We start from the raw sequence: 22,069 nt of genomic DNA on the forward strand, positions 1-22,069 counted from the left end.
TGGCTGGCTCAGTCAGTGGAGCATGTGACTCTTGATCTCTGGGTCATGAGTTCGAGCCCCACATTGGGTGTAGAGATTACTTAAATAAATAAACTTTAAAAACAAAAAAAGATGAGGTTGAGTTTTGGTACCCAGGAAAGAAAATCCTCCTTCATGTCATTACCGTCATATACAACCACAGTGGTGTGAAAAATAAAAGGAACAAATGGGATAGTGCATGTAGATGTAGCAAACTACTGCAAAATGAGGGTTAATATTCTTTTTCTTAGGTTCTATTTCCCTGTCTTCGATAACATCATGATCTTGGTTTCAAAGAAGTCCTAAACAGGGACACCTGGGTGGCTCAGTCGGTTAAGCATCCGACTTCGGCTCAGGTCATGATCTCGCGGTCCGTGGGTTCGAGCCCCGCGTCAGGCTCTGTGCTGACAGCTCAGAGCCTGGAGCCTGTTTCAGATTCTGTGTCTCCCTCTTTCTCTGACCCTCCCCTGTTCATGCTCTCTCTCTCTGTCTCAAAAATAAATGTATGTTAAAAAAATTAAAAAAAAAACAAACAAAGAAGTCCTAAACAAGCAATTAAATGTAAAACTATTGTGCAGGTCTGAAGCAGTCATACCAATGTAAAGAATCAACATTCAAACTCTTAAGCCTTTCTAAATTATTGCAGTGATGCTGCGGAATTCTGTAAAGGACACATGCCAACTGTAAACAGATCGTAGTCTCAACCTATACTCACCATTTCATCACACTATGTCATTTCTCAGAAATGAAATGCAGTCACGATGTACAGGGAACAGGCTTAAAAGCTTCTCTGAAAGTTTTTTTTAGCGTTTTATTTATTTTTTAGAAAGAGAGTGAGAGAGTGAGCAAGCACGAATGGTGGAGGGGCAGAGAGAGAGAGGGACAGGATCTGAAGCAGGCTCTGGGCTGACAGCACAGAGCCTGACATGGGGCTCAAACTCATGAACTGCAAGATCATCACCTGAGCTGAAGTTGGATGCTCAACCGACTGAACTACCCAGGCACCCCTTTTCCAGAAGTTTTTAATGTATTTTTTAATTATACTGGTAATAGTAACCCTTAAAAGATGTTTCATGATTACATCACAGCAAGTGATTGTTTAATAGGACAAGACATGCAAAAAGACAAGTGAATTAATTAAATATGCACAGCTATTGACATGTTTCTTAAGACAAAGAGACTGAGGTATGTCCACTGAAGTCCAGGCATTCTGGTACCACTTCTATTACCAAATGGAATCAGGTATTAAAAATTCCTGTGGTCTTGAAGGTCTTGTTATGTTTTAGAGGGCTTTTTTCTTTTAGCCACTAGATTTTTCAGGAAAAATTCACCTATTTGGGAAAAATGAAAATACATTAATATTAAATTTCAAAATTACACTTCAGTGTTTTCCTTTTATTCTTTAATTAATTAATTAATTAATTAATGTAAGCTCTATACCCAACGTGGGGGCTTGAACTCACGACCCCAAGATCAAGAGTCACATGTTCTATCAACTGAGCCAGGCAGGTGTCCCATCACCTTTACCATTTTTTTTTTCTGTAGAGTTTTTAAGTAAACTCTACCCCCAATGCTTACAAAAATTTTTTTAGCACTAGTCTCTATTATTCTAGGACCCTACTATTATAAAGGGTGACCCTACTGTACCTATGGGTCTGCTTTAGAACATCTATTCCACTTTATGTGCACGATCTATTCCTCATCACTGACAAAGTATTGCTGTTGGCACAATTCATTTCAGAGAGCAATTCTGCTACATTATTAGCCTGGATCTGATGTTTCTAAAATGGATCTCCATGCAGTTGAGCAGACTTATCTGATGGAATCCCTTTAGCTTATGTCCCTCCAGGGAAGCAAGAGCTCTTCATTTATAATAGGCTTTCTCTCCACCCCCTCAGTTGTGCCTGTGCATTAAGTTAGCTGCTTAGAGGGGGCACATTCCCTTTTCAGGTCATTAGGGTTCCATTTAGTCTATGACTGTTATAGCGCAGCTCAGTTTTTATTGTCAGAGCCCAGCACTGCAGGCCTGATTTTATGAGGAGTCTGATGAACTTCACTTTGTCATCTCAATATACAACTGCAGTGACCATATCTGTACACAATCACCAGGAATCCCAAGGTTCGTAACCCAGCCATGTAATGGAGAGTTATCCACGCTCCTCCATACCTTACCTAAATGTGGCAGGAGAAGAACCAACATTATCAGACCCAAGCCCATCATCTGAGTCTGATGCTCTACACAGCAGAATTCAAACTTTTACTGATCACTTTAAAAGCATTAAAAAGTTCACAATTCACTAATGCCAGAAATTTTCCTTAAAAAATAAAATAAAAACTTCTCTCAAATAATTTTACTTTAACTACTCTAGAAGCTGATGTTAGTTCTATCCTTTACATATTTCAGCCTGTCAGCACAACCATCTAAAAGATCATTTACAGTAATAATGTAGTTTAGACCTATCCAAAAAATAACTGTTTATTCTTCAAGAAAGTGTAATTGTTAAGTCCAACTGACGGGAAAACTTTATAAACATTTTTTGGATTAAATTCGGGCTTCAGATACGTTCTCATAGACTTTTCATCTCTTAGAAACGGCATTTATTTTTGTAAGTTGGCTCAAGCTGCTGATCAAAATAAGAGCTGCATTACAAAGATGAAGAACTGTACTGTAGCTAGTAAACACACTGAAGATTTCTACATGGAAAATAATCTCACAAATTTTTTTTCTGCTGCCTCTGGGAGGAAAAACACAAAGATATAATGCGATGAGCAGCAATGCAGTCAAACAGACACTTTTTAGGATTTAAATTGATCTGAAATTAGGAGTTTGGAGATGCAGCTGGCATCACTGTCAAATGAATATACATTTTTCAGAAAACCATGTTATGTACTTGACTGGTATCTGTCATTTCTGAATAATCTATTGAAATCCACACAAAGAGTAAGCCGATTACTTCTGCTTTCATTCACAGTAGCCAAGTCATAAAGGGGCAGGGGATTCTTTACTTAAGGAAAAAACCAAGCTTAAGAGAAAATTTTCCTTAATAGGACCGCTATGGAGCAAAGTTCCCAAGGACGTTCCAGAAAAAAAATGATTTTTCCTACAAAAGATAACCACAGCTATTATAATTTTAACATGAAAGTTATGGTCTAAATAAAAACATCCCCTGTGGTGTAACTTACCTGCTTTATATGAAGAACGCACCAGAGGGCCACTTGCAGTATAATGAAATCCAAGTTCATTTCCTACTTTTTCCCAGTATTTGAACTTTTCAGGAGTAATGTATTCTTCAACCTACATTGAAAGCATTAATTCTAATAGATTAGAATTTCCCTAAATCATTTTGATTCTATAGAAAATCTATGCCCACGCATTCAGGATGGCTTTCACTTCATAATGTATCCAGTTGCCCAGAGGCTTTCCTCCTCACCTTCCTCACAGACTACCTGTCTACTGGTTCCTTGGCCATTCTATCAGGACTTCATTAGAGAGGAGGGGAAACATCAACTCTGTATTACATTAACTATTCCGAAGGCTAAAAAAAAATGAGATTATCTATAGAGATTCTGTATCTGTATTACTCCTTCCCTAACAGGTTTAAGAATTAATCACCCCTAGAAGATTCTTGAGGACCAGACTGCCTTACTTGTCTTGTATCTTCTGCTTAGCACTGCGTCTGGCACACAGTCACTACCTGATAAAACTTTCTTGAATGAATGAATGTCCAATGCAGAAAGAGGAAGACTGACTTTTCTTTCTTATTTCTCCTCTGGCTCTCATGTAACTCTAAAAACAAATCCCAAGTGTGGATGAATGCAATTTCCCAACAACTAAATTCTTTTTCTGTACATTCATTTAAGTTGTACAATTTGAGGGCAGCAAAAAAGTGCCAGTGTATCTGCTGGCTTTATGCAGACAATAACATGGAAACTGGGACTTGGAAATATACATGGAACATTACACTAAAAAGCTAGCAGCTTCTTAACTGTACCTATGGACATCAAAGATTTAATTCAAATTACCAGCGAACATCTGGCAATTCAAGATAATGATACCTTCAGGTGGCGCTTTGTTGGCTGCATATATTGTCCTAAAGTCAAACAGTCCACATCTGCTTCACGAAGTGCTACAGAAAAAGGGCACACGTTACATTAGCAGATTTTTTAAAAAGACTCATTTTTCTAAAAAATTTTATTATTTATTTAGTTTATTTTTCTAGTAACCTTTACACCCAATGCAAGTTCAAACTCACAACCCTGAACCAGCCAGGCCCTTTTAAAAATTAAAATATATATATATCTTATTTTTAAATAGTTTCTATGCTCAAAATGGGAGTCGAACTTACAACCCCAACATCGAGTCACATGCTCTACTGAGCCAGCCAGGTGCCCCAAGATTTTTTTGGGCCCCACGTAGGGCTCAAACTCATAACCATGCTCCACCGACTGAGCCAGCCAGGTACCCCATTAGCAGATGTTTTTATGGTGCTAAAACTGTAGATGTAAGCATAATTTCCCTGAGCATAATTTGACTTTGGAACGGTGTGAACTTTATGCTGGCCTATAATCCTGATGTTGGGGAGTAAGACTAGATCTATCCATTCAAAAGTGCCACGGAATATGAAAGGACTGAAAACACAGAAATGATTAAGACAATCATGAGGGGCTAACAGAAAGGACAAATAACTCGAATACCACTGAATAAATGCTAAAATATGGGTGAAGGGTGTTTTGAGCAGGAGTCTGTTAGACAGAAGAGATGAAGGGAACAGTATATGAAAGTCCTGAAGTCACATATTACAGACCAGATGCACTGTATTAAGTTTTACCAAATGTGCAAGATGTGCTCTAGGGGATGTGATTTAACCACTTACATATTGAAATCTTTCTAGTAAAACTATAGTTTTACTCTAGTAAAGAGAAGTTTTTAAAAAATTTTTTTCTAAAAAAATTTTTTTTATTGTTTATTTTTGAGAAAGAGAGGGAGGGAGGGGAAGAGAGAGAGGGAGACACAGAATCCGGAGCAGGCTCCAGGCTTTGAGCTTGCTGTCAGCACAGAGCCCAAGGCGGGGCTTGAACCCACGAACCGTGAGATCATGACCTGAGCCGAAGTGATGCTTAACCAACTGAACCACCCAGGTGCCCCAAAGAGAAGCTTTTATTTTTTATTTTATTTATTTTTTTTTTTAATTTTTTTTCAACATTTTTTTATTTATTTTTGGGACAGAGAGAGACATAGCATGAACGGGGAGGGGCAGAGAGAGAGGGAGACACAGAATCGGAAACAGGCTCCTGGCTCCGAGCCGTCCATCAGCCCAGAGCCTGACGCGGGGCTCGAACTCACGGACCGCGAGATCGTGACCTGGCTGAAGTCGGACGCTTAACCGACTGCGCCACCCAGGCGCCCCAAAGAGAAGCTTTTAATTACTATTTGGATTTGTTACCTTTAGAATCGATACATACCTACAAGTAGGCAAAGGATCCTCATGTAAATATAAGAGGGGTTTTTTTTCTTACAATTTATAAAGCCCAAGAATCACAAAGCAAATGGGCTAATAAAACTAAGAATCAGCAGAGTCCAAAGCACATGATGTTATGTGACAATGTTACCAACAAGCTCTTCCTCAAAGACCTGGCTTCATCTTATTCATCTTTGAATTGTCACTGCCTGTCAGAGCTCCTAGTAGCTGTCTGGCTCTTAAAAACTATTCAATGATTAAACAAGAAAGTGGATAAAATCATATTTTTACTTGATGAAAGAGTAGGGAATAAAATGGGATATAAATTTCATATCCTGAGCTTTCTGCATATCATTCCATAAGGTTCTAAGAAACATATTTCCTTTCCTTTTCATGCTGCTGTTTATAATCATATCCTGTACTTTGTTCTTACTGGCACTTTCACTGAGACTATGGAGGAGGCATAAGAGGGCCTTCAAAAGAGGGTTCCTGCTATTACTCAAATTAAATGAAAAAGAGTTTTCATTTTCCAACTTCTTTACCTTTCATTGTTGCGTATACTTGCTCATCATTTTCGCCTAAACCCAACATTATGGAGGTTTTAGAAATCACATCAGGCCGAACCTCCTTGGCATGTTGCAGTACGCGCAGAGACTGGTTGAAATTGGCCCGGGGATCACGAACTTTCCTTGAAAACAGCAGGGCTGTTGTTAGCAAGAATAACCACAAGCTCAACTAAGTACATAGTTATGCAAGCTATCTAAAAGACCAGAAAAGTACATTCTGAACATTACGTTAAATCATATGGTTCCATACTACCATTTGTGCACAAATATCTCGCTGTTACTTTTGTAATGAGTATCAGGTTTCATTAGGCCCTCTAGTTCTATCTACTTTTAAGGCCTTTCAAACCTGTGGCAGAGAAAACTAGAATGTAATAATTCAGTTTAGGAATTACTCATTGAGAAACCAGAATTTGAAGCTGAAAATGAGTGACTGTAAGGGAGGGTAAGTCAAGAGAGAGGGGAAATGAGTGGAAGTAAGAAAATCTCTGAAGTGAACAAAGGAAAAGCTATTTAACCTGAACCCACATTTCAGGTCTGAAAACTTTTAAGTTGGTTTCTTTTCTAAAGCCCAAGCTGCCCTCTGCTGGTGAGTACACGACATTGACATCTCTTAGGTAAAAAGGCATGATTCTGGAATTTTCACTGGCAAGGATAATGTTTCTTAAGTGAAACCAGGGAAACTGGCACCCACTTGTGGTGGTATCATGAGAAATGACAGGGTTGGAACAGGCTGTGTGCTAGACTTCAACAGCAGCCAAACCATGCTTTAAATGGCGACAAGGCCAAAAGGACAGAGAGTTGCTGATGTTAATCCAGCATTCACTTGAATTCTAATGCACTTTTTTTGTGTGTAACTGACTTGCTGTAGTCATTATTTTTCATCAGGGACCAATACACAGGGAAGAAAGGAAACCAATTTGTGGATTTAAAAATAACCACAAAACTGACAATACCAAACATAATTACTTTTGAAAGTATTTCTCCAGTGAATTTAAGTTATGCTCCCTAATATTTATTTATGCTGTAGTGGAAATGCTGGTTGTCCACCATACTTTTTTCAAGTTCTTTGATACATGTGATGTGTAGAAGCTAATAAGATCACTGCCAAATACTTTACTAAAATTAAATAAACATATTAATCTTGCCTGAAGGTTAGAATAATTTTCATCATTCTGAAATATGAATATGGTCGTTAACGTGGGATAACAATCTGTAAATACTTCTATCTGCTAACATTAGTAGAAAGAATAGTACCCACTTTTTTTTTTAGTATATGTGCTGCCGAAGCGAGCACAGTACCCACTTTTTAAAAGAGATTTAAACTACTTCTGAATAATACATCTGAGTATTTCTTTTGTATCATTTATTGCATATATTAGTGCCAAAAGTATTTTAAAGTCTTTTTTTTTTTAGAATTACAAAGTAATTTGCTTTTATATAATTTTTTTCTTTTTGAAAACTATTTTTTGAAAAAAAATCGGCACTGGCAATATGATACTATTAAAAAAAATTTTTTTTTTAACATTTATTCATTTTTGAGAGACAGAGGGAGACAGAGCATGAGGAAGGAAGGGGCAGAGAGAGGGAGACACAGAATCCGAAGCAGGCTCCAGGCTCTGAGCTGTCAGCACAGAGCCTGACGCGGGGCTCGACCCCACGAACTGCGAGATCATGACCTGAGCTGAAGTCGGAAGCTTAACCGACTGAGCCACCCAGGCGCCCCAATATGATACTATTTTAAATCAAAAAGATGACCATTATGTGTGCGTGCACCAAAACATACATACATGCATATAAATATATGCCCATATGTATAGGTTATAGTAATCAATATTACTGGGTAGAAATAATATGGGTGATGTTTATGCTGTTTTTGTTGGCTATATTTTCTTTTTCCTGTGATAGATATATGTTGCTTTTGTTAAGAAAAGAAAGAGAGCTCACTTCGTAAAAGTCGAATACAAAGTTCTCTCCTGAAAAAAGAGAAAATATAGCAGATTCTGGCCCCTAAATTTGCCAACATTACTCTGTACATGTAATCACCTCTGCAATTCTGGAACTGTCTCTACGTTATGAGCATACACATCTAATCCCGACAAAGCAACTTTTTCTATTGCTTTAAGATCTCCTCGGAAATCAGGGGTGAGACATTCCACAAGAATTTTTGGATTCCTATAGGGAAAAAAAAAATAAGTATCAAACTGAGGGAAAAAACTGACATCTATTGCTTAAAACAGAAATTACCAGTACTCATTCAGGATCAGTTTCATTCAACAGTGTAATCTTTAGAATCTTGCCAAGGAAAGCATGAACATACAAATGTTCATAAATAAACTGTTATAGGAAAAAAACACCCTGAACATCAAATATTATGTACATAGTGGTTAAAACACAACTGCAGGAAAATGTTCAGAATAAATTTTGAGATTAACAGACATACTTTATTGAGCAGGTATTAAGAAAATAAAGTTGCTTAAAGGAATTAAAATATAAATATTAAAACATTAAATATATAATATCTTTTTATTTTTTGGAAAGTAAATTGGGACATTTCTTACATGAATGCAAATATTATTTGATTGCTTTAATTTTGATTTCTTTAAAAATTCATCAGATAGTGCCATCCTCTCTTCCTCTAGGCAAATATTTCACAAGTGCTGTGAGTTTTAAAAACTATTTTCTGAATTGCTGAGTCATGCATGAGCTTTGCTTAAATGAAATACAAGTTAAACATTAATCTCCTATTTATATTCTGACTCTATCTATGCATTCAAGCATTAAAATATGAACTAGGTCATAGTGCTGTTCTCTTTGACAGCAGTAGAAATGACTAGGACAGCTGATAAATTTTTTCACAAACCCAGTGGCAGTTTCTGGAGCTATTTCCTGAGAGAACAGATGTGGAAAGGCCCTCTCATGCATATAAGTGATGTTGAAAGAACACAGCCTATAACTTACTGTTTTTATTTTTAATTGTAAAGTTGAGACCCATTAGTAGTTTGTGAAATCAATTTAGTGGGTTGCAAACAGAATTTTTTAAAGTAAACTATTAAAAAAACCCAGAAAACACAGGGGAAATCACTGAAGAAACATTTACTAAATGCTAGGTACTCAACTCGCACTAAGCTGTAGGAAGTAAGCATAACTCCTTTTTTTTAAGGTTTTTTTTTTTTTTTTTACCTTTATTTATTTATTTATTTTGGGAGAGAGACAGGAAGTATGAGCGGGGAGGGGCAGAGAGAGAGGGAGAGAGAATTCCAAGCAGGCTCGGTGCTGTCAGCATGGATATGGGGCTTGATCCTACAAACCACGAGATCATGACCTGAGCCAAAATCAAGCATCAGACCAAATGAAACAAACACCCAGGTGCCCCAACATAACTCCTTTTTTAATTCTTTTTAAATAGATGGGATTAAAATATTAATAAAAATGTAGATTATGGGTAAATTTCCCAGGGCATATAAACATGGATAAAATCTGTATGCTTGCATTTTAACAACGTTGGAGTTTATCTCATCCATATACTTCTAGATGATGATTTATTCAAAATTAGTGTTGGGAAGACTGCAGTTTTATGCTTTTTAAAAAAATTACTCGGGGCGCCTGGGTGGCTCAGTCAGTGAAGTGTCTGACTTCAGCTCAGGTCATGATCTCGTGGTTCATGGGTTTAAGCCCCGTGTCGGGATCTGTGCTGTCAGCTCAGAGCCTGGAGCCTGTTTCAGATTCTGTGTCTCCCTCTCTCTCTCTGCCCCTCCCCCACTTGTGCTCTGTCTCTGTCTCTCAAAGATAAATAAAAACTTCAAAAAAAATTTTAAAAATAAAAATAAATTAAAAAAAAAATTACTCAAGGAGCATCTGGGTGGCTTGGTCAGTTAAGTGTCTGACTTCAGCTCAGGTCGTGATCTCATGGTTCGTGAGCCTGAGCCAACATTGGGCTCTCTGCTGTCAGTGCAAAGCCCATTTCGGATTCTCTGTCCCCCTCTTTCTCTGCCCCTCCCCCACCGATTCTCATTCTCTCTCTCTCTGTCTCTCCGCCCCCCTCCAAATAAATAAATAAATAAACTTAAAAAAAAAAAGAAAGTTAAAAAGAATTACTCAAAGTTTGGGGTGGCTGGGTAGCTCAGTCAGTTAAGCGTCCGACTCTTGACTTTGGCTCAGGTCATGACCTCACGATTCATGGGTTCAAGCCCTGCATCAGACTCTGCACTGACTGTGAGGAGCCTGCTTGGGATTCTCTCTCTCCCTTGCTCTCTGCCCCTCACCTGTGCATGTACACATGCACGTTCTCTTTGTCTCAAATTAATAAACTTAAAAAAAATTAAGTTTACACAAGCAAATGCAAAAACAAGTACCTTTCCTTTAAGTATGATACAGTCTTTGCAAAATGCTCAGCTCCTCCATCAGGCATATCTAGAAACAAAAGAGTCCACTGCTCAAGATGATGTCACAACTTAGTAAGAGCCAATTTCTGGAAGAGCCAATGATGACACACTAACCATCTCGATCCACAGACGTCAGGACAACATAATCCAGACCCCACTCTGCAATTGCCTTTGCAGTATTGTAGGGCTCATTGGCATCAAGCGGACCTGGATTTCTTGCAGTCTTAACAGAACAGAATCTGCAACCTCTTGTACACGTATCACCCATCAACTAGAACAGAGACGATACAATTTAAATCAAATAGAAGGATGACCCTGAAGAACATATGTTGAGAGAATAAAGCAAGTTACAAAAAATGAATACAGTTTAATACTGCTTATAGGAAATTTGAAACATTCAAAGTAAACAAAATACAGTTAAGGAATACGTAAACAAAATACAGTTAAGGAATACAAATACATGTAGTAAAACTGGAAAGAAAAGGGAATAAGCTCAGAATTAAAAATAGCATTAAAGTTAAAAAGGTGACAGGAGCAGGAAAGGATGTACAGTAGGGTTCAAAGATAATGCTAATGCTCTACTCTTAAACTAGAGGTATCAGGCTGTCTATTGTTATTCTTTGTAACTTACATATAGTCTATAAAGATTCTTTTGTACCTATTTAAACTTTTTGAGAGACAGACAGGGCACAAGAGAGCATGAGTGGGGGAGGGGCAGAGAGAGAGGGAGACAGAGGATCCAAAGCAGGCTCTGAGCTCTCAGCAACAGCAGAGAGCTCGACATGGGGCTCAAACTCACGGACCGTGAGATCATGACCTGAGCTGAAGTCGGGACAGTTAAATGACTGAGCCACCCAGATGCCCCTGTACTTATTTAATATTAATAAAAATTATTTAAAGGGAATAAAACATTCAATTAACATATCAACATGCAGGTCTCTGTGGGAATTAAATGGAAGGCATAGCTCCTTCTTGTTAAATAGATGAAAGAGAAAACACATAAAGTTAACAATCTGCTTCCTGTGGGTACTGCTATTGTTCAGGACACTGCTCCTGCTGCTACAGGTCACTACCATGTTCTGACATGCCAAGTACAGCCATTGTGGATGTTTTGGGGCCACTGGAGTTTCAAAGCTGCACAGTAATGGATTGAGATTTGGAAGAGAAAGATCCTCTTCTCTTTATGTTTAATTTTCTCACAGGGGACTCATAGCTGTGGTCCCAACGTCTCAAACGGATTTACTGAAACACTGACCTCTTTCCGGAAACCAGTCATGAGTCAGTGGGGAAAGGAGCCAGGCAAGGGATGAAACAAGAGATTTCCATAATGGAGTGTTCAAAATCACTCCTTCCTTCAAGAACTGTAACCTGAATAAGCTCCATGGTCAACTTTATTTCATAAGCCTTGGTTCCTCACATAAATAGCCTCCTGCCGGTCCAACTTAGACATTCCCAGTAAGTATGAACTTCCAGTTGCACACAATTTAGATTTAACCCTAGCATCTCAACCTCCAAACCCCTCTGGATAAATATGGTAGGTTACACAGTTAATACCAATTCTTACTCTACCATATTAAGATTATATATTTTACCCTTTGCGATGTAACCTGCAGGGCCTCCAACTGGGCAGGGGGCTTACGTCTCTGCCTCCATTGCTGTCTGCTTGGCTATGTGTGACTTACTTTGGCCAAGAGAATAATAGCAGGCATGACCAAGCAGAAGCCTCAAATGGGCATGGATGGTTGGCTTGCCCTCTGGTGCTCTTCCATGCTTCATGATAAGAATAGGTCTTAGAGAGCTGCTGGTCTAAAGAGAATAAAGCTCTGTGGAGCGGACCTGAACCCTGAGACCTCAATGTATTGCCTGCAGTCCAATTTAGCCCAGTCAAGAGCAGTTGTACCCCCAGGCAACTGAAGGGACATGGGAGACAAAAATACATGCTTATTATTGTTGAGGGGAGGAAAAGTTAAGCAATCATGAATAACATTTCCAAAAGTTAACAGAAGAGATATTTCAAAGCACCATATGATTAGCTATTACATACATGGAAAAATCAAAAATAGATTTATTCAGCGAAGGGTGAGAGCATATCAGCCTAGATTATTCTGTCAGGTTTTTTTTCCTCATATTTTTCATAAATTCACATGTAACACAAAATCTGGTCAGAGATTCATCATGCACATTTTTAGGAGAAAGATTAAATATTCCTTTCGGTTTCCAGACAAAAACTTTATAGTCTGAGGTGTTCTTACCATGATTGTGGCTGTGGCTGTGGCATATTCTCCACCTCCCCAACACTCTCCAATGTTGGGACAGCGAGCTTCCTCACACACCTGTGAGTAAAAGGGAATGGAATACAATCAACTGAAAATATTAACCAATTGAACAAATTAGTGATCAAGCATTTTAAACGGTCTGTTCTTTTCAATGTATTTATGAAGAAATTCACTATTCAAAAATGCTGTTAAACTCACAAACTGTATGTGTACGTGTATACATACATATATACGTGTATATATGTGTGTGTGTGTATATATATATATATATATAAGGATCCCATTTTTAAATTAAAAACGATATAAATGTATACATTTTATATGTGCAAAGAAAAGGTCTGGTTGGATATATGCTAAAAAATTAAAGTGGTATAGTTAACATTTGGAATTGCATATATGACATCTCATATTTAATATTATACTCTGTCTAGTAAGCATGTACTTAATTGGTAATATAAAACAAAAAAAAACACCTAATTTCCTAGGTTGAAGGAAAAAAAATCTTTTTTGTACTATTAATGAGAAATTAAGAAATACAATTACTTTTTGTCTCTTTTGCAGGGAAAATGATTTTTATAAGCTATGGTTTTTGAAAAATTTTTAATGTTTATTTATTCTTGAGAGAAGGAGGAGCATGACCAGGGGAGAGGCAGAAAGAGAGACACAGGATCCGAAGCAGGCTCCAGACTGTGATCTGTCAGCACAGAGCCCGACGTAGGGCTCAAACCCACGAAGTGTGAGATCATGACCTGAGCTGAAGTCAGACGCTCAACCAACTGAGCCACCCAGGCGCCCCAAGCAGGGAAAATGATTTTTATATGTATTTCCATTACCGATCATGATGCATCCCTAAACATCTTTATTCACTTTCTTTGCTGTTTGTGTTATGTATGTATGTATGTATGTATGTATGTATTTAATGTTTTTATTTATTTTTGAGAGAGAACGAGAAACAGAGAGAGAGAAAGAGAGCAGAGAATGGTCAGAGAGGGAGACACAAGAATCTGAAGCAGGCTCCAGCCTCCAAGAAGTCAGCACAGAGCCTGATGCAGGGCTGCAACTCACAAATCGTGAGGTCATGACCTGAGCCGAAGTTGGTCGCTTAGCCAACTGAGCCACCCAGGCGCCCCTATTTATTTTTGAGAGAGAGAGACAGAGCGTGAGGGACGGGCAGAGAGAGAGAGACACACACACAGAATTCAAGGCAACCTCCAGGCTCCAACTTGTCAGCATAGAGCCTGATGCAGGACTCGAACTCATAAACCATGAGATCATGACCTGAGCCAAGTTGGATGCTTAAATGACTGAACCACCCAGGTGCTCCATATTTTTAAGTTACACATATGTAGAAACATTATGACTTTTACTTAAGAGGGACATTTAACACTGAAACTTACTGTATGAAGATTCAAATTCCGCAATGTATTTTTCAACTTATTGTAATTTTTCCCCATGGGAATCTCAGTCTTTAGCCATGGAGGTAGTCTTAACCTGAGGAAAGCCAAACATAACTATCCGTTAACAAATATGTTCCCAAATAATCACACAGCTTTGAAGTTAACTTTGCTTTATTACAATTCTTGGTGAAGAGGTTTTTTTTTTCTCCCCCCCCACAACCCTGGGTTAATTCTTATAATTTCTGCCAGAAGAGTAAGAACATAGAATCAAATTTAGACTTGCTCAAACTGCTTCAGAAAACACTCATAACTGTCTAACAGAGCACTATGCTCATGTCTACCTTTTGCAAAGGCAAATCGTCCTAATAAAAAATGAGGGGGGCGCCTAGGTGGCTCAGTCGGTTGAGCGTCCGACTTCAGCTCAGGTCATGATCTCACGGGCCGTGAGTTCGAGCCCCGCGTCGGGCTCTGTGCTGACTGCTCAGAGCCTGGAGCCTGTTTCAGATTCTGTGTCTCCCTCTCTCTCTGACCCTCCCCCGTTCATGCTCTGTCTGTCTCTGTCTCAAAAATAAATAAATGTTAAAAAAAAAAAAATGAGGAAGTTGTTGAACATCTCATTCCTCACTGAATAACACAAAAATTCAGTATTTGTTCAGAGTAAGGAGAGATCCCACAAGTGTACTTTCTGCTCTACATTCCAAATTTATGATCGTTATTAAATGGAAAAAAGTCTAAAATTTGGAGTGAAGACTACATATCCTGAGGTTCCCTTAGACTTATAACCACTTGTGAACTAGAAGATGTTGTGTAAGGTATGTCCCAAAACAATCTGCACTCTGTACAAAATTCCCTTACCATTATTTTAAATTAAAGCAAGGTATTCACAGGTCATATGTACGTTGAATAGGAGAAGCAACAAGTTGGGTCAACACCCAGTAACAATGAAAAATTTATCAAGGTCAAACCGACTAGTAGCAAGGTGATAGATAATGTTTGTTGTCTGAAGAAATTTGATGCTGAATACAAAATGGGAGATGGTGGTTTAAGATGGCTAAGTCCTAGAAGGACAGAAGAAAAACTGTCAAAGGACACAAAGAAAAGGATTCCAACAATTCCACTTATTTACCTGTTCCAGGTCTGTTATCACTTCTTTCTAATGATTTTTAGTTAAATATACCAAGTGTCATTAAAATTATATCTAAGGATTGGTCATATCTGAAAATAATGCACAATGAAGGAATTTATCTCAGAATTTCAATTACCTTTCTCCTTTCTGGCGTTTTAAGTTTCCTTTATACTCATCCCACTTGCTCTTGTCTGCAAGATCACCAGTTACAAAATCTTGAAGGTCTGGTCCATTCTGTAAGAATTCCTTTTTTTCCTCTGGCAAGGAACTTACTGCTCTGATTGGGCTGTATCTTCCAAATACCTAAAGAAAGAGTTCATTATCACACGTACTTAGTGGGGTTTGAAATAATTTAGTTTTAACCTATTTCAATACCTAAAAGAAGGGGTAAAGCCAGACAACTGATACAGAAATTAGTCAAACAATTTACAGGCGCTATATAGGAGCTTAAAATCTAGGATTAAAGAAGCCTCAAGGAGAACAGATGAAACCTGAAAGACAATGAGAGCTAACCACTTACTACTAGATGTACAATAGATTTGGAAACTTTTGGAACTGGCTAACATATGTCACTATTTCAAGTAGCCCACCTAAGTGCTAAAATTCTCTTTCAAAAGTTTAAACTGCAATAACTGGAGATGCCACAGCTTTGGATTTTCTACTCCTGAGTTGAGTTAAAGACGTTTAAAAGGAAATTTGCAAGAAGTCTCTCTTATTTGGGCTTTGGATAAGCATTGGTGTTAAAATGCAGAGATAATGTTTAGCTAAGGTTTCAGAGAACTGAAAGGCGAGAAACCGAACCTAACGTTTTAATTCACGGTAGTCACTCAATATACATTTGCTGACCATAAAAAACAACAACAACAAAACACTTACTTCTAGATCTGAACACGAACGTGTGCAAGATAGCCCAAACACTAAAATTCACGAGTACATGCAACCTTCAACAATTTAAAATGAGTGCTGTTGGAGTGCTGTGAGATTGCTACTTCACTCCACGACCACTCCCCTGCTAAAGTTAGAGCATAGGCTTGTGTTCTCATCACCCAGACCTGGTGTCTACTAACAAGAGCCCAACACAAAGTAGGAATTTGGGGTGCTCATCGCAGTGCTCCTATAATGCTCCAACCAATACAGGGTACAGATCACTGTGCTAAGCAGAAAGAAAGCCCTCAGCGCCTGCGAGAGAGACCTACAAACAAACCAGTACCAGAGACTCAACCTGACGGTGTGTCAGGAGAATTCAATGGAATACTACAGGAAAAATGATAGCACAGCGCCCGGCTAAAAGTAAACGCTCAGTAAGTGCGGGCCTTATAATTGGGCGCTCTGAAGAGATGGGAGCCCCTCCACCCCAGGGTCGCATCCTGCTCGCCCTGCCGCTCACCCGGGGCCCCAGGGTGCAGGCGGCGCCCCAGCAGCGAAGAGACATCCCTCTCTTTTTTTTTTTCTAGCAGAGTCGAAGGATCACTAATTCCCGGGAAAGACAGGTCGACAAACCGTCGCTCGGTTTATGACACAAAATCTGAGCCACCACTGACCCGGGGGACTTGACCTGCTCCGCGATTGGCTGCTTTAGCCTGGTAGCGTCGCGCTCTCATGACGCCATACGCAGAGCCCTTACGGGCTACAAGAACGTGATGACGAAAGACGCTCTCTCTTTGCCGCATCTACTGCGAGGTGAGGATGTATCCGAGTTTTGTGGGTTTGGGGAATCTGAAGCCATCGGCTCTGGGAAAGCCAGGGGCGCGAATCTGGCGCTCGGAGCCTCTATGCTGGTTGTTTCCCCGCGCGACGAGCGCCATATGGATCTGGTGGCGCTGGGATTCGAGCCCTGTACTGGACTCAGAGGCCTACCCCCGCCCCTCAGCCTTGCCGGGGTGGCGCCGCCTTAATAGGGCTCCTTGGGTTGCTCTGAGCGGGAATTCGCCCCCTGTGCTTGTAATATCCGTTTGGGAGCTGCTCTTTCCTGGCCAGGCCGCAGCATTGGGCTGCTCTCCTGGTTGGTCCTCCTGTGTCCTCTCCGGGGGTTCAGCTTGCCAGTCTCAGGTAGGAGTGGAGCTCCGCGCTGGGTAGTTTGATCACAAACAGGCCTGAACCGGCCTCATAACCCCAGGTGTTTGTGTTTCAGAATGAAGACCATTCTCAGCAATCAAACTGTCGACATTCCGGAAAATGGTATGAGACCTGATGTTTGTATTTTTTTAACGTCTTTTATTGCCTGCCTTGTATCTTCTTCGGGGGACTCACAAACCTGTTTTCTTAGTCGACATCACTCTCAAGGGACGTACCGTTATTGTGAAGGGACCCAGAGGAACCCTGCGAAGGGACTTCAATCACATCAATGTAGAACTCAGTCTTCTTGGAAAGAAAAAGAAGAGGGTGAGGCTTTTTTTTTTTTTTTTTTTTTTTTTTTTTTGCACATCAATTGCTTGTTTGGAAGGCAGTGATGTAATAGTACCGAATTTGGTTGCTGTAAGTTACGGAATGCAGGTTCAATGTTTTAGCTTAAAATTTGGTGTTCACAAGTGTAGCTAGTTGCAGTGTTACTGCGTTAGTGAAGTTGGGAAAGGAAATTCTGATTATAAAACTCAATACTAGTACCTACTATCATAGTTATCATGAGCGTCGAGGTTTTAATACTGTTACAAGTTAGGTTTATTTTCCTTGTGATTATTTTGTAGAAATTTTAGGAACCAGGCAGCTCTTGTGAGCCTGGTATTTTAGCTTTCTAGGAATGAAGTATGATGCAAATTGAAAATTAGTATTTTTGTGATACGTAGTGGTAAAAAAGTTAAATTATTGAGGGCTTTCTGTGTGGGTGCTTTAATTAGGGCTAATACTAGAATCGTGAATAAATGGATTTTCTTCAAGCTGACTTACTATTGGAAAGAATCTTCTAAAGTTTTTGTTTTGTTACAGCTCCGTGTTGACAAATGGTGGGGAAATAGAAAAGAACTGGCTACTGTCCGTACTATCTGTAGTCATGTACAGAACATGATCAAGGGTGTTACATTGGTAAGTAGATTGATCAGACTGCTTTGTTTTGGAAGGGGAGGTTTCTCAGCTGTACTTTATGCATGCAGCATAAATGCTGTAGAGCATCTATTATGTAATTTATTGCGGTACTTGGGAAAGGTGATTTTGGGGAAAAAAAAAATTACTTCTTTTGAGAGAGCAAGTGTGCTGTGAGTAGGGAGGGGAAAGAGAATCCAAAGCAGGCCTCATGCAGTCAGCACAGAGGCTCGATCCCACGAAGTGTGAGATCATGGCATGAGCCAGAATCAAGAGTTAGAGGCTCAATGCCTGAGCCACCCAGGTGCCCATCTTGGCAGTTTTTAATAGGCTTCTGCAGGTCTTTAGGATTAAGTGATAAATGTGGGTGAAGACCAGATGGTCTTAAAGTAGGTTGATGGTGTTTTTTTTCCCCCACACAAACAAAAGTCAAACCTTCAGGGTTGTGGTTTTTTTGTAGGGAATGTATCCTGTAAGGTAGGCTTTGATTTCTTGGTATGCCTCTTACCACCAGGATCCCTTGAAGGGATGGAAAAAAGGTGGATGGATCTAATTTCTGAGCTTCCTACAAGTGTGTTTGATGTCACTATTCTCTTTCTAACTCCCTCTCTCAGCCGTTAAGATATATTTCATGTCTTTGCTGAAATGCTTTTCTCTGCATTAAAACTCAGCCTTTTTAAATGGCATCCTGTCCTTCAACTCCATCACACCCCTTATTGGGTCATGTTTCACATATTTCCTCTTGGTACCAGGCTAAGTTCTTTGAGAGCCTGTCTTAATCCTTGTTGTCATCTGGCATACTTTAGTAACTCAGTAAAAATCTAGTGCCAAAGATGAAGGACTTTGGGGTTCTCATTTTAAAAAGCTGGCATTGTTGGGGGGCCTGGGTGGCTCAGTTGATTAAGCGTCCAACTTTGGCTCAGGTCATGATGTTGCGGTTCAATGAGTTCGAGTCCCGCGTTGGGCTCTGTGCTGACAGCTCAGATTGCTTCGGATTCTGGGTCTCCCTCTCTCTGCTCCTCCCCCCGCTCATGCTCTGTTTCTCTCCTTCAAAAATAAATAAAAACATTAAAAAAAATAAGTAAAAAATAAGAAGCTGGCATTGTTTACTGTGGGTATAGGAAGCAGTAAATACATGCTTCCTTAAAGAGCTTTACAGTCCATTGAAGAGAGAAAACATGTTGATGTATACAGTTTGTAAGGCTTTGGTACAGGTGACTGTTGTTACAAAATCTTGAAAATGAGTGTTATGGGAGGATTGTTGCATTTTTAAATTCTAGTGTAATGTAAGCATCCTACAAAATTTAAAAACTGAATTTCTTGTCTTTCAAATTGCTCAGCTTTGCTAATAGTTTGTTCTAACAGGGCTTCCGTTACAAGATGAGGTCTGTGTATGCCCACTTCCCCATCAACGTTGTTATTCAGGAGAATGGCTCTCTTGTTGAAATCCGAAATTTCTTGGGTGAGAAATACATACGCAGGGTTCGGATGAGGCCAGGTATGTGCATACTTTTAGATATGGTTCAGAAATGTTTTGTTTTACTTGTGAAGACTGGTGTTTGGGGTTGGCTATAAATACAGATTTATTTCAGAATTGTCCATTTTGATTATGCTTGTGATAACTCTTGGTGTTAGTTAAGGCTTGATACCATACTCCTATTGATTGTGATTCCTAAAGGCTTACGCATTAGAGTAGTTTCAGGATGTGTAGCTGTGTTCAGTCTTTGCAAACTGAAATCTTTAAAAATAAAAAATGTTTGAATAGTGGTTAATAGCATACACTGCCTAGGTTTAAGTTTGTCAACCTTGGGCAAATTACCTGCCTCTGTGCAGCTCATTTTACTCATCTGTAAAATTGGAGCCATCTCATGGTTAAATGAGTTAAAATTGAAATACATGTGGAACAGTTTTGGCTTGATACATGGTAAACATAAAAGCATTTAAAAAAATTTTTTTTTTTTTTACATTAAAGATTTTAGTTTCAAGTAACTACACCAAACATGGGGCTGGAACCCGCAGCCCCGAGATCAAGAGTAACATACTTTACTGACTGAGCTAGCCAGGTGCCACCCCAATGTTAGAAAATTTTAAAATTAGTGCTTTCTTGATGCTTCTTGATTTCATTGGGGTGGGAAGAAGGGATTCTAAATACCAGTTTAATGGGTCTACAAAAACATTACATGGTCAACACATTTAATGGGAACTGTTAAGTAAAAAATAAATTTGGCGATATCAAATATATACAGTAGAATTAAGACTTGATAACACAGCTTTGCACAGCTAAATTGCACTAGGTGCATACCGTCTTCTACTCCTTGACCGAATCACTGAAAATCTAACTACTCTGGAACAGGTTCATTCAAGCAGGAACACAAACCAGATTTTGCCTCGGTAAAAGTCAGGTCCTGTAAATCAGAATCTCAAGTGTGATTTGAAGTTTGGAATTTTAAATGGAATAAGTTGCTACTGTAAATATTTTGAAAGTAAATATTGTAAAGATTTCATATCATGTTGACACTATGTGAACGCCTTCTCTTTCAGGTGTTGCTTGTTCCGTATCTCAAGCCCAGAAAGATGAGTTAATTCTTGAAGGAAATGACATTGAACTTGTATCAAACTCAGGTTTGTATGTTTTACTATGCCTAATTATGCCTACAGAATTTGGTTTAAATCTTCTAGTTTAATACATGATAATTCTGTTCAGTTGGTGAGCTTTTTCATTTGCAGAAGTTGAATAAAAAGCTGTCTCAAAGATACATAGGTTTAAGTATAGTATATGATAAAATACTTTTTTACGATGGGTCTGGCTGGTGGTGTAATTGTCTTTATCTTTCTTACTGTTAATAGCTGCTTTGATTCAGCAAGCCACAACAGTTAAAAACAAGGATATCAGGAAATTTTTGGATGGTATCTATGTTTCTGAAAAAGGAACTGTTCAGCAGGCTGATGAATAAAATCTACGGTAGGTTCTTATGTTTATAAGTTTCCTTACTGCTTTAGTTTAGAGGTCTTAATTTACTAGAATCTGAAACTGGAGTTGTAATGACAACACAAGTTTACCGGAACACCGTGAATTTGGCAGAATAAGAATTTTGACATACATTTTTACTATGAACTAGTAAATCATAATTTTAAATGTTTCAGATTAGAGTAGAACTTGTTTGGGCAAAGGTATTGATGGTAATCGACAGATTTTTTTCATTTCTTTTTACAGTTGTCCAGCTACAGAAACAGCAAGAGGCCGGATGATCTTTCAGACTTACTTGTGATACTTTAAAGATGCAATAAAACTGTACTGATTTGGGGCTTTTTCTTTTTTTCCTTCTTAATTTTTTTTAATGTTTATTTTTTATTTTTGAGAGAGACAGTGCGTGAGCAGGGGGAGGGGCAGAGAGACAGAGGCACAGAATCTGAAGCAGGCTCCAGGCTCTGAGCTGTCAGCACAGAACTTGACATGGGGCTCGAACTCCAGAGCTGTGAGATCATGACCTGAGCAGAAGTCGGGCACTTAACCAACTGAGCCACCCTGTCCACCCCTATTTGGGCTTTTTCTTAAACCGACAATCCTTTTCTACTATTTGGCAATTAAACCATCCAGAAGTAATTGTAGTGTGCTAAGAACAATAACAGGGAATAGGATGGGGGTTTTTTCTAGTAATATTTAATGGGAGAATTGGCTTGAATTTGGTTTTTTGAAGGATTAGTGCGGATATTTCAGGGAAGAAAAACGGTACCAGTAATAGGCAACACCATTTGTTCATCATTGGATGTAGAACTTTAGGGGGGGGGGGAGGGGTCCTGAAGGTATCTAATTTTGCAGAGGCATAAAT

At 39.0% G+C, this 22,069-nt stretch overlaps 2 protein-coding genes across 4 annotated transcripts; one reads left to right on the forward strand and one right to left on the reverse strand.

Annotated features, from left to right (window-relative positions):
• Positions 1-999: 999 nt before the first annotated feature.
• On the reverse strand, positions 1,000-16,904 carry LIAS (lipoic acid synthetase). 3 transcript variants are annotated; one of them, XM_042984705.1, is made up of 11 exons: positions 16,766-16,904; positions 15,361-15,527; positions 14,099-14,192; positions 12,678-12,758; positions 10,540-10,696; positions 10,396-10,453; positions 8,087-8,215; positions 6,020-6,165; positions 4,075-4,145; positions 3,202-3,313; positions 1,000-1,349 (listed from the first exon to the last, which is right to left on the reverse strand). In XM_042984705.1, the coding sequence occupies exons 1-11, from the start codon at positions 16,892-16,894 to the stop codon at positions 1,294-1,296; spliced, it is 1,200 nt and encodes a 399-aa protein (XP_042840639.1). In that variant the 5' UTR covers positions 16,895-16,904; the 3' UTR covers positions 1,000-1,293. The 3 variants fall into 3 exon arrangements, with proteins under 3 accessions (XP_042840639.1, XP_007098937.2, XP_042840640.1); XM_007098875.3 differs by lacking the exon at positions 16,766-16,904 and adding an exon at positions 16,612-16,748; XM_042984706.1 differs by lacking the exons at positions 10,396-10,453; positions 10,540-10,696; positions 14,099-14,192; positions 16,766-16,904 and adding an exon at positions 16,612-16,748.
• Positions 16,852-21,544, forward strand: RPL9 (ribosomal protein L9). The gene is made up of 8 exons (XM_007098873.3): positions 16,852-16,904; positions 17,356-17,402; positions 17,491-17,606; positions 18,147-18,242; positions 19,605-19,737; positions 20,781-20,861; positions 21,087-21,201; positions 21,454-21,544. Exons 2-7 carry the CDS (start codon positions 17,357-17,359, stop codon positions 21,191-21,193), a joined length of 579 nt encoding a protein of 192 aa, XP_007098935.2. The 5' UTR covers positions 16,852-16,904; position 17,356; the 3' UTR covers positions 21,194-21,201; positions 21,454-21,544.
• Positions 21,545-22,069: the final 525 nt, after the last annotated feature.

The sequence above is a fragment of the Panthera tigris genome, chromosome B1 (genome assembly GCF_018350195.1).
Source record: "Panthera tigris isolate Pti1 chromosome B1, P.tigris_Pti1_mat1.1, whole genome shotgun sequence".
Lineage (NCBI taxonomy): Eukaryota > Metazoa > Chordata > Mammalia > Carnivora > Felidae > Panthera > Panthera tigris.

Bases quoted from the DNA above. Each gene is read 5' to 3' on its own strand.
- LIAS (XM_042984705.1), bottom strand. From the start codon at position 16,894: ATGCGGCAAAGAGAGAGCGTCTTTCGTCATCACGTTCTTGTAGCCCGT. The intron at 8,216-10,395 runs GTACTTGTTTTT...TTTTCCCTATAG, and splicing joins GTATCATACTTAAAGGAAAG to GAATCCAAAAATTCTTGTGG. The intron at 1,350-3,201 runs GTAAGTTACACC...TTTCCCAAATAG, and splicing joins GCGTTCTTCATATAAAGCAG to GTGAATTTTTCCTGAAAAAT.
- RPL9 (XM_007098873.3), top strand. From the start codon at position 17,357: ATGAAGACCATTCTCAGCAATCAAACTGTCGACATTCCGGAAAATG. The intron at 17,403-17,490 runs GTATGAGACCTG...CTGTTTTCTTAG, and splicing joins TGTCGACATTCCGGAAAATG to TCGACATCACTCTCAAGGGA. The intron at 19,738-20,780 runs GTATGTGCATAC...CTTCTCTTTCAG, and splicing joins CAGGGTTCGGATGAGGCCAG to GTGTTGCTTGTTCCGTATCT.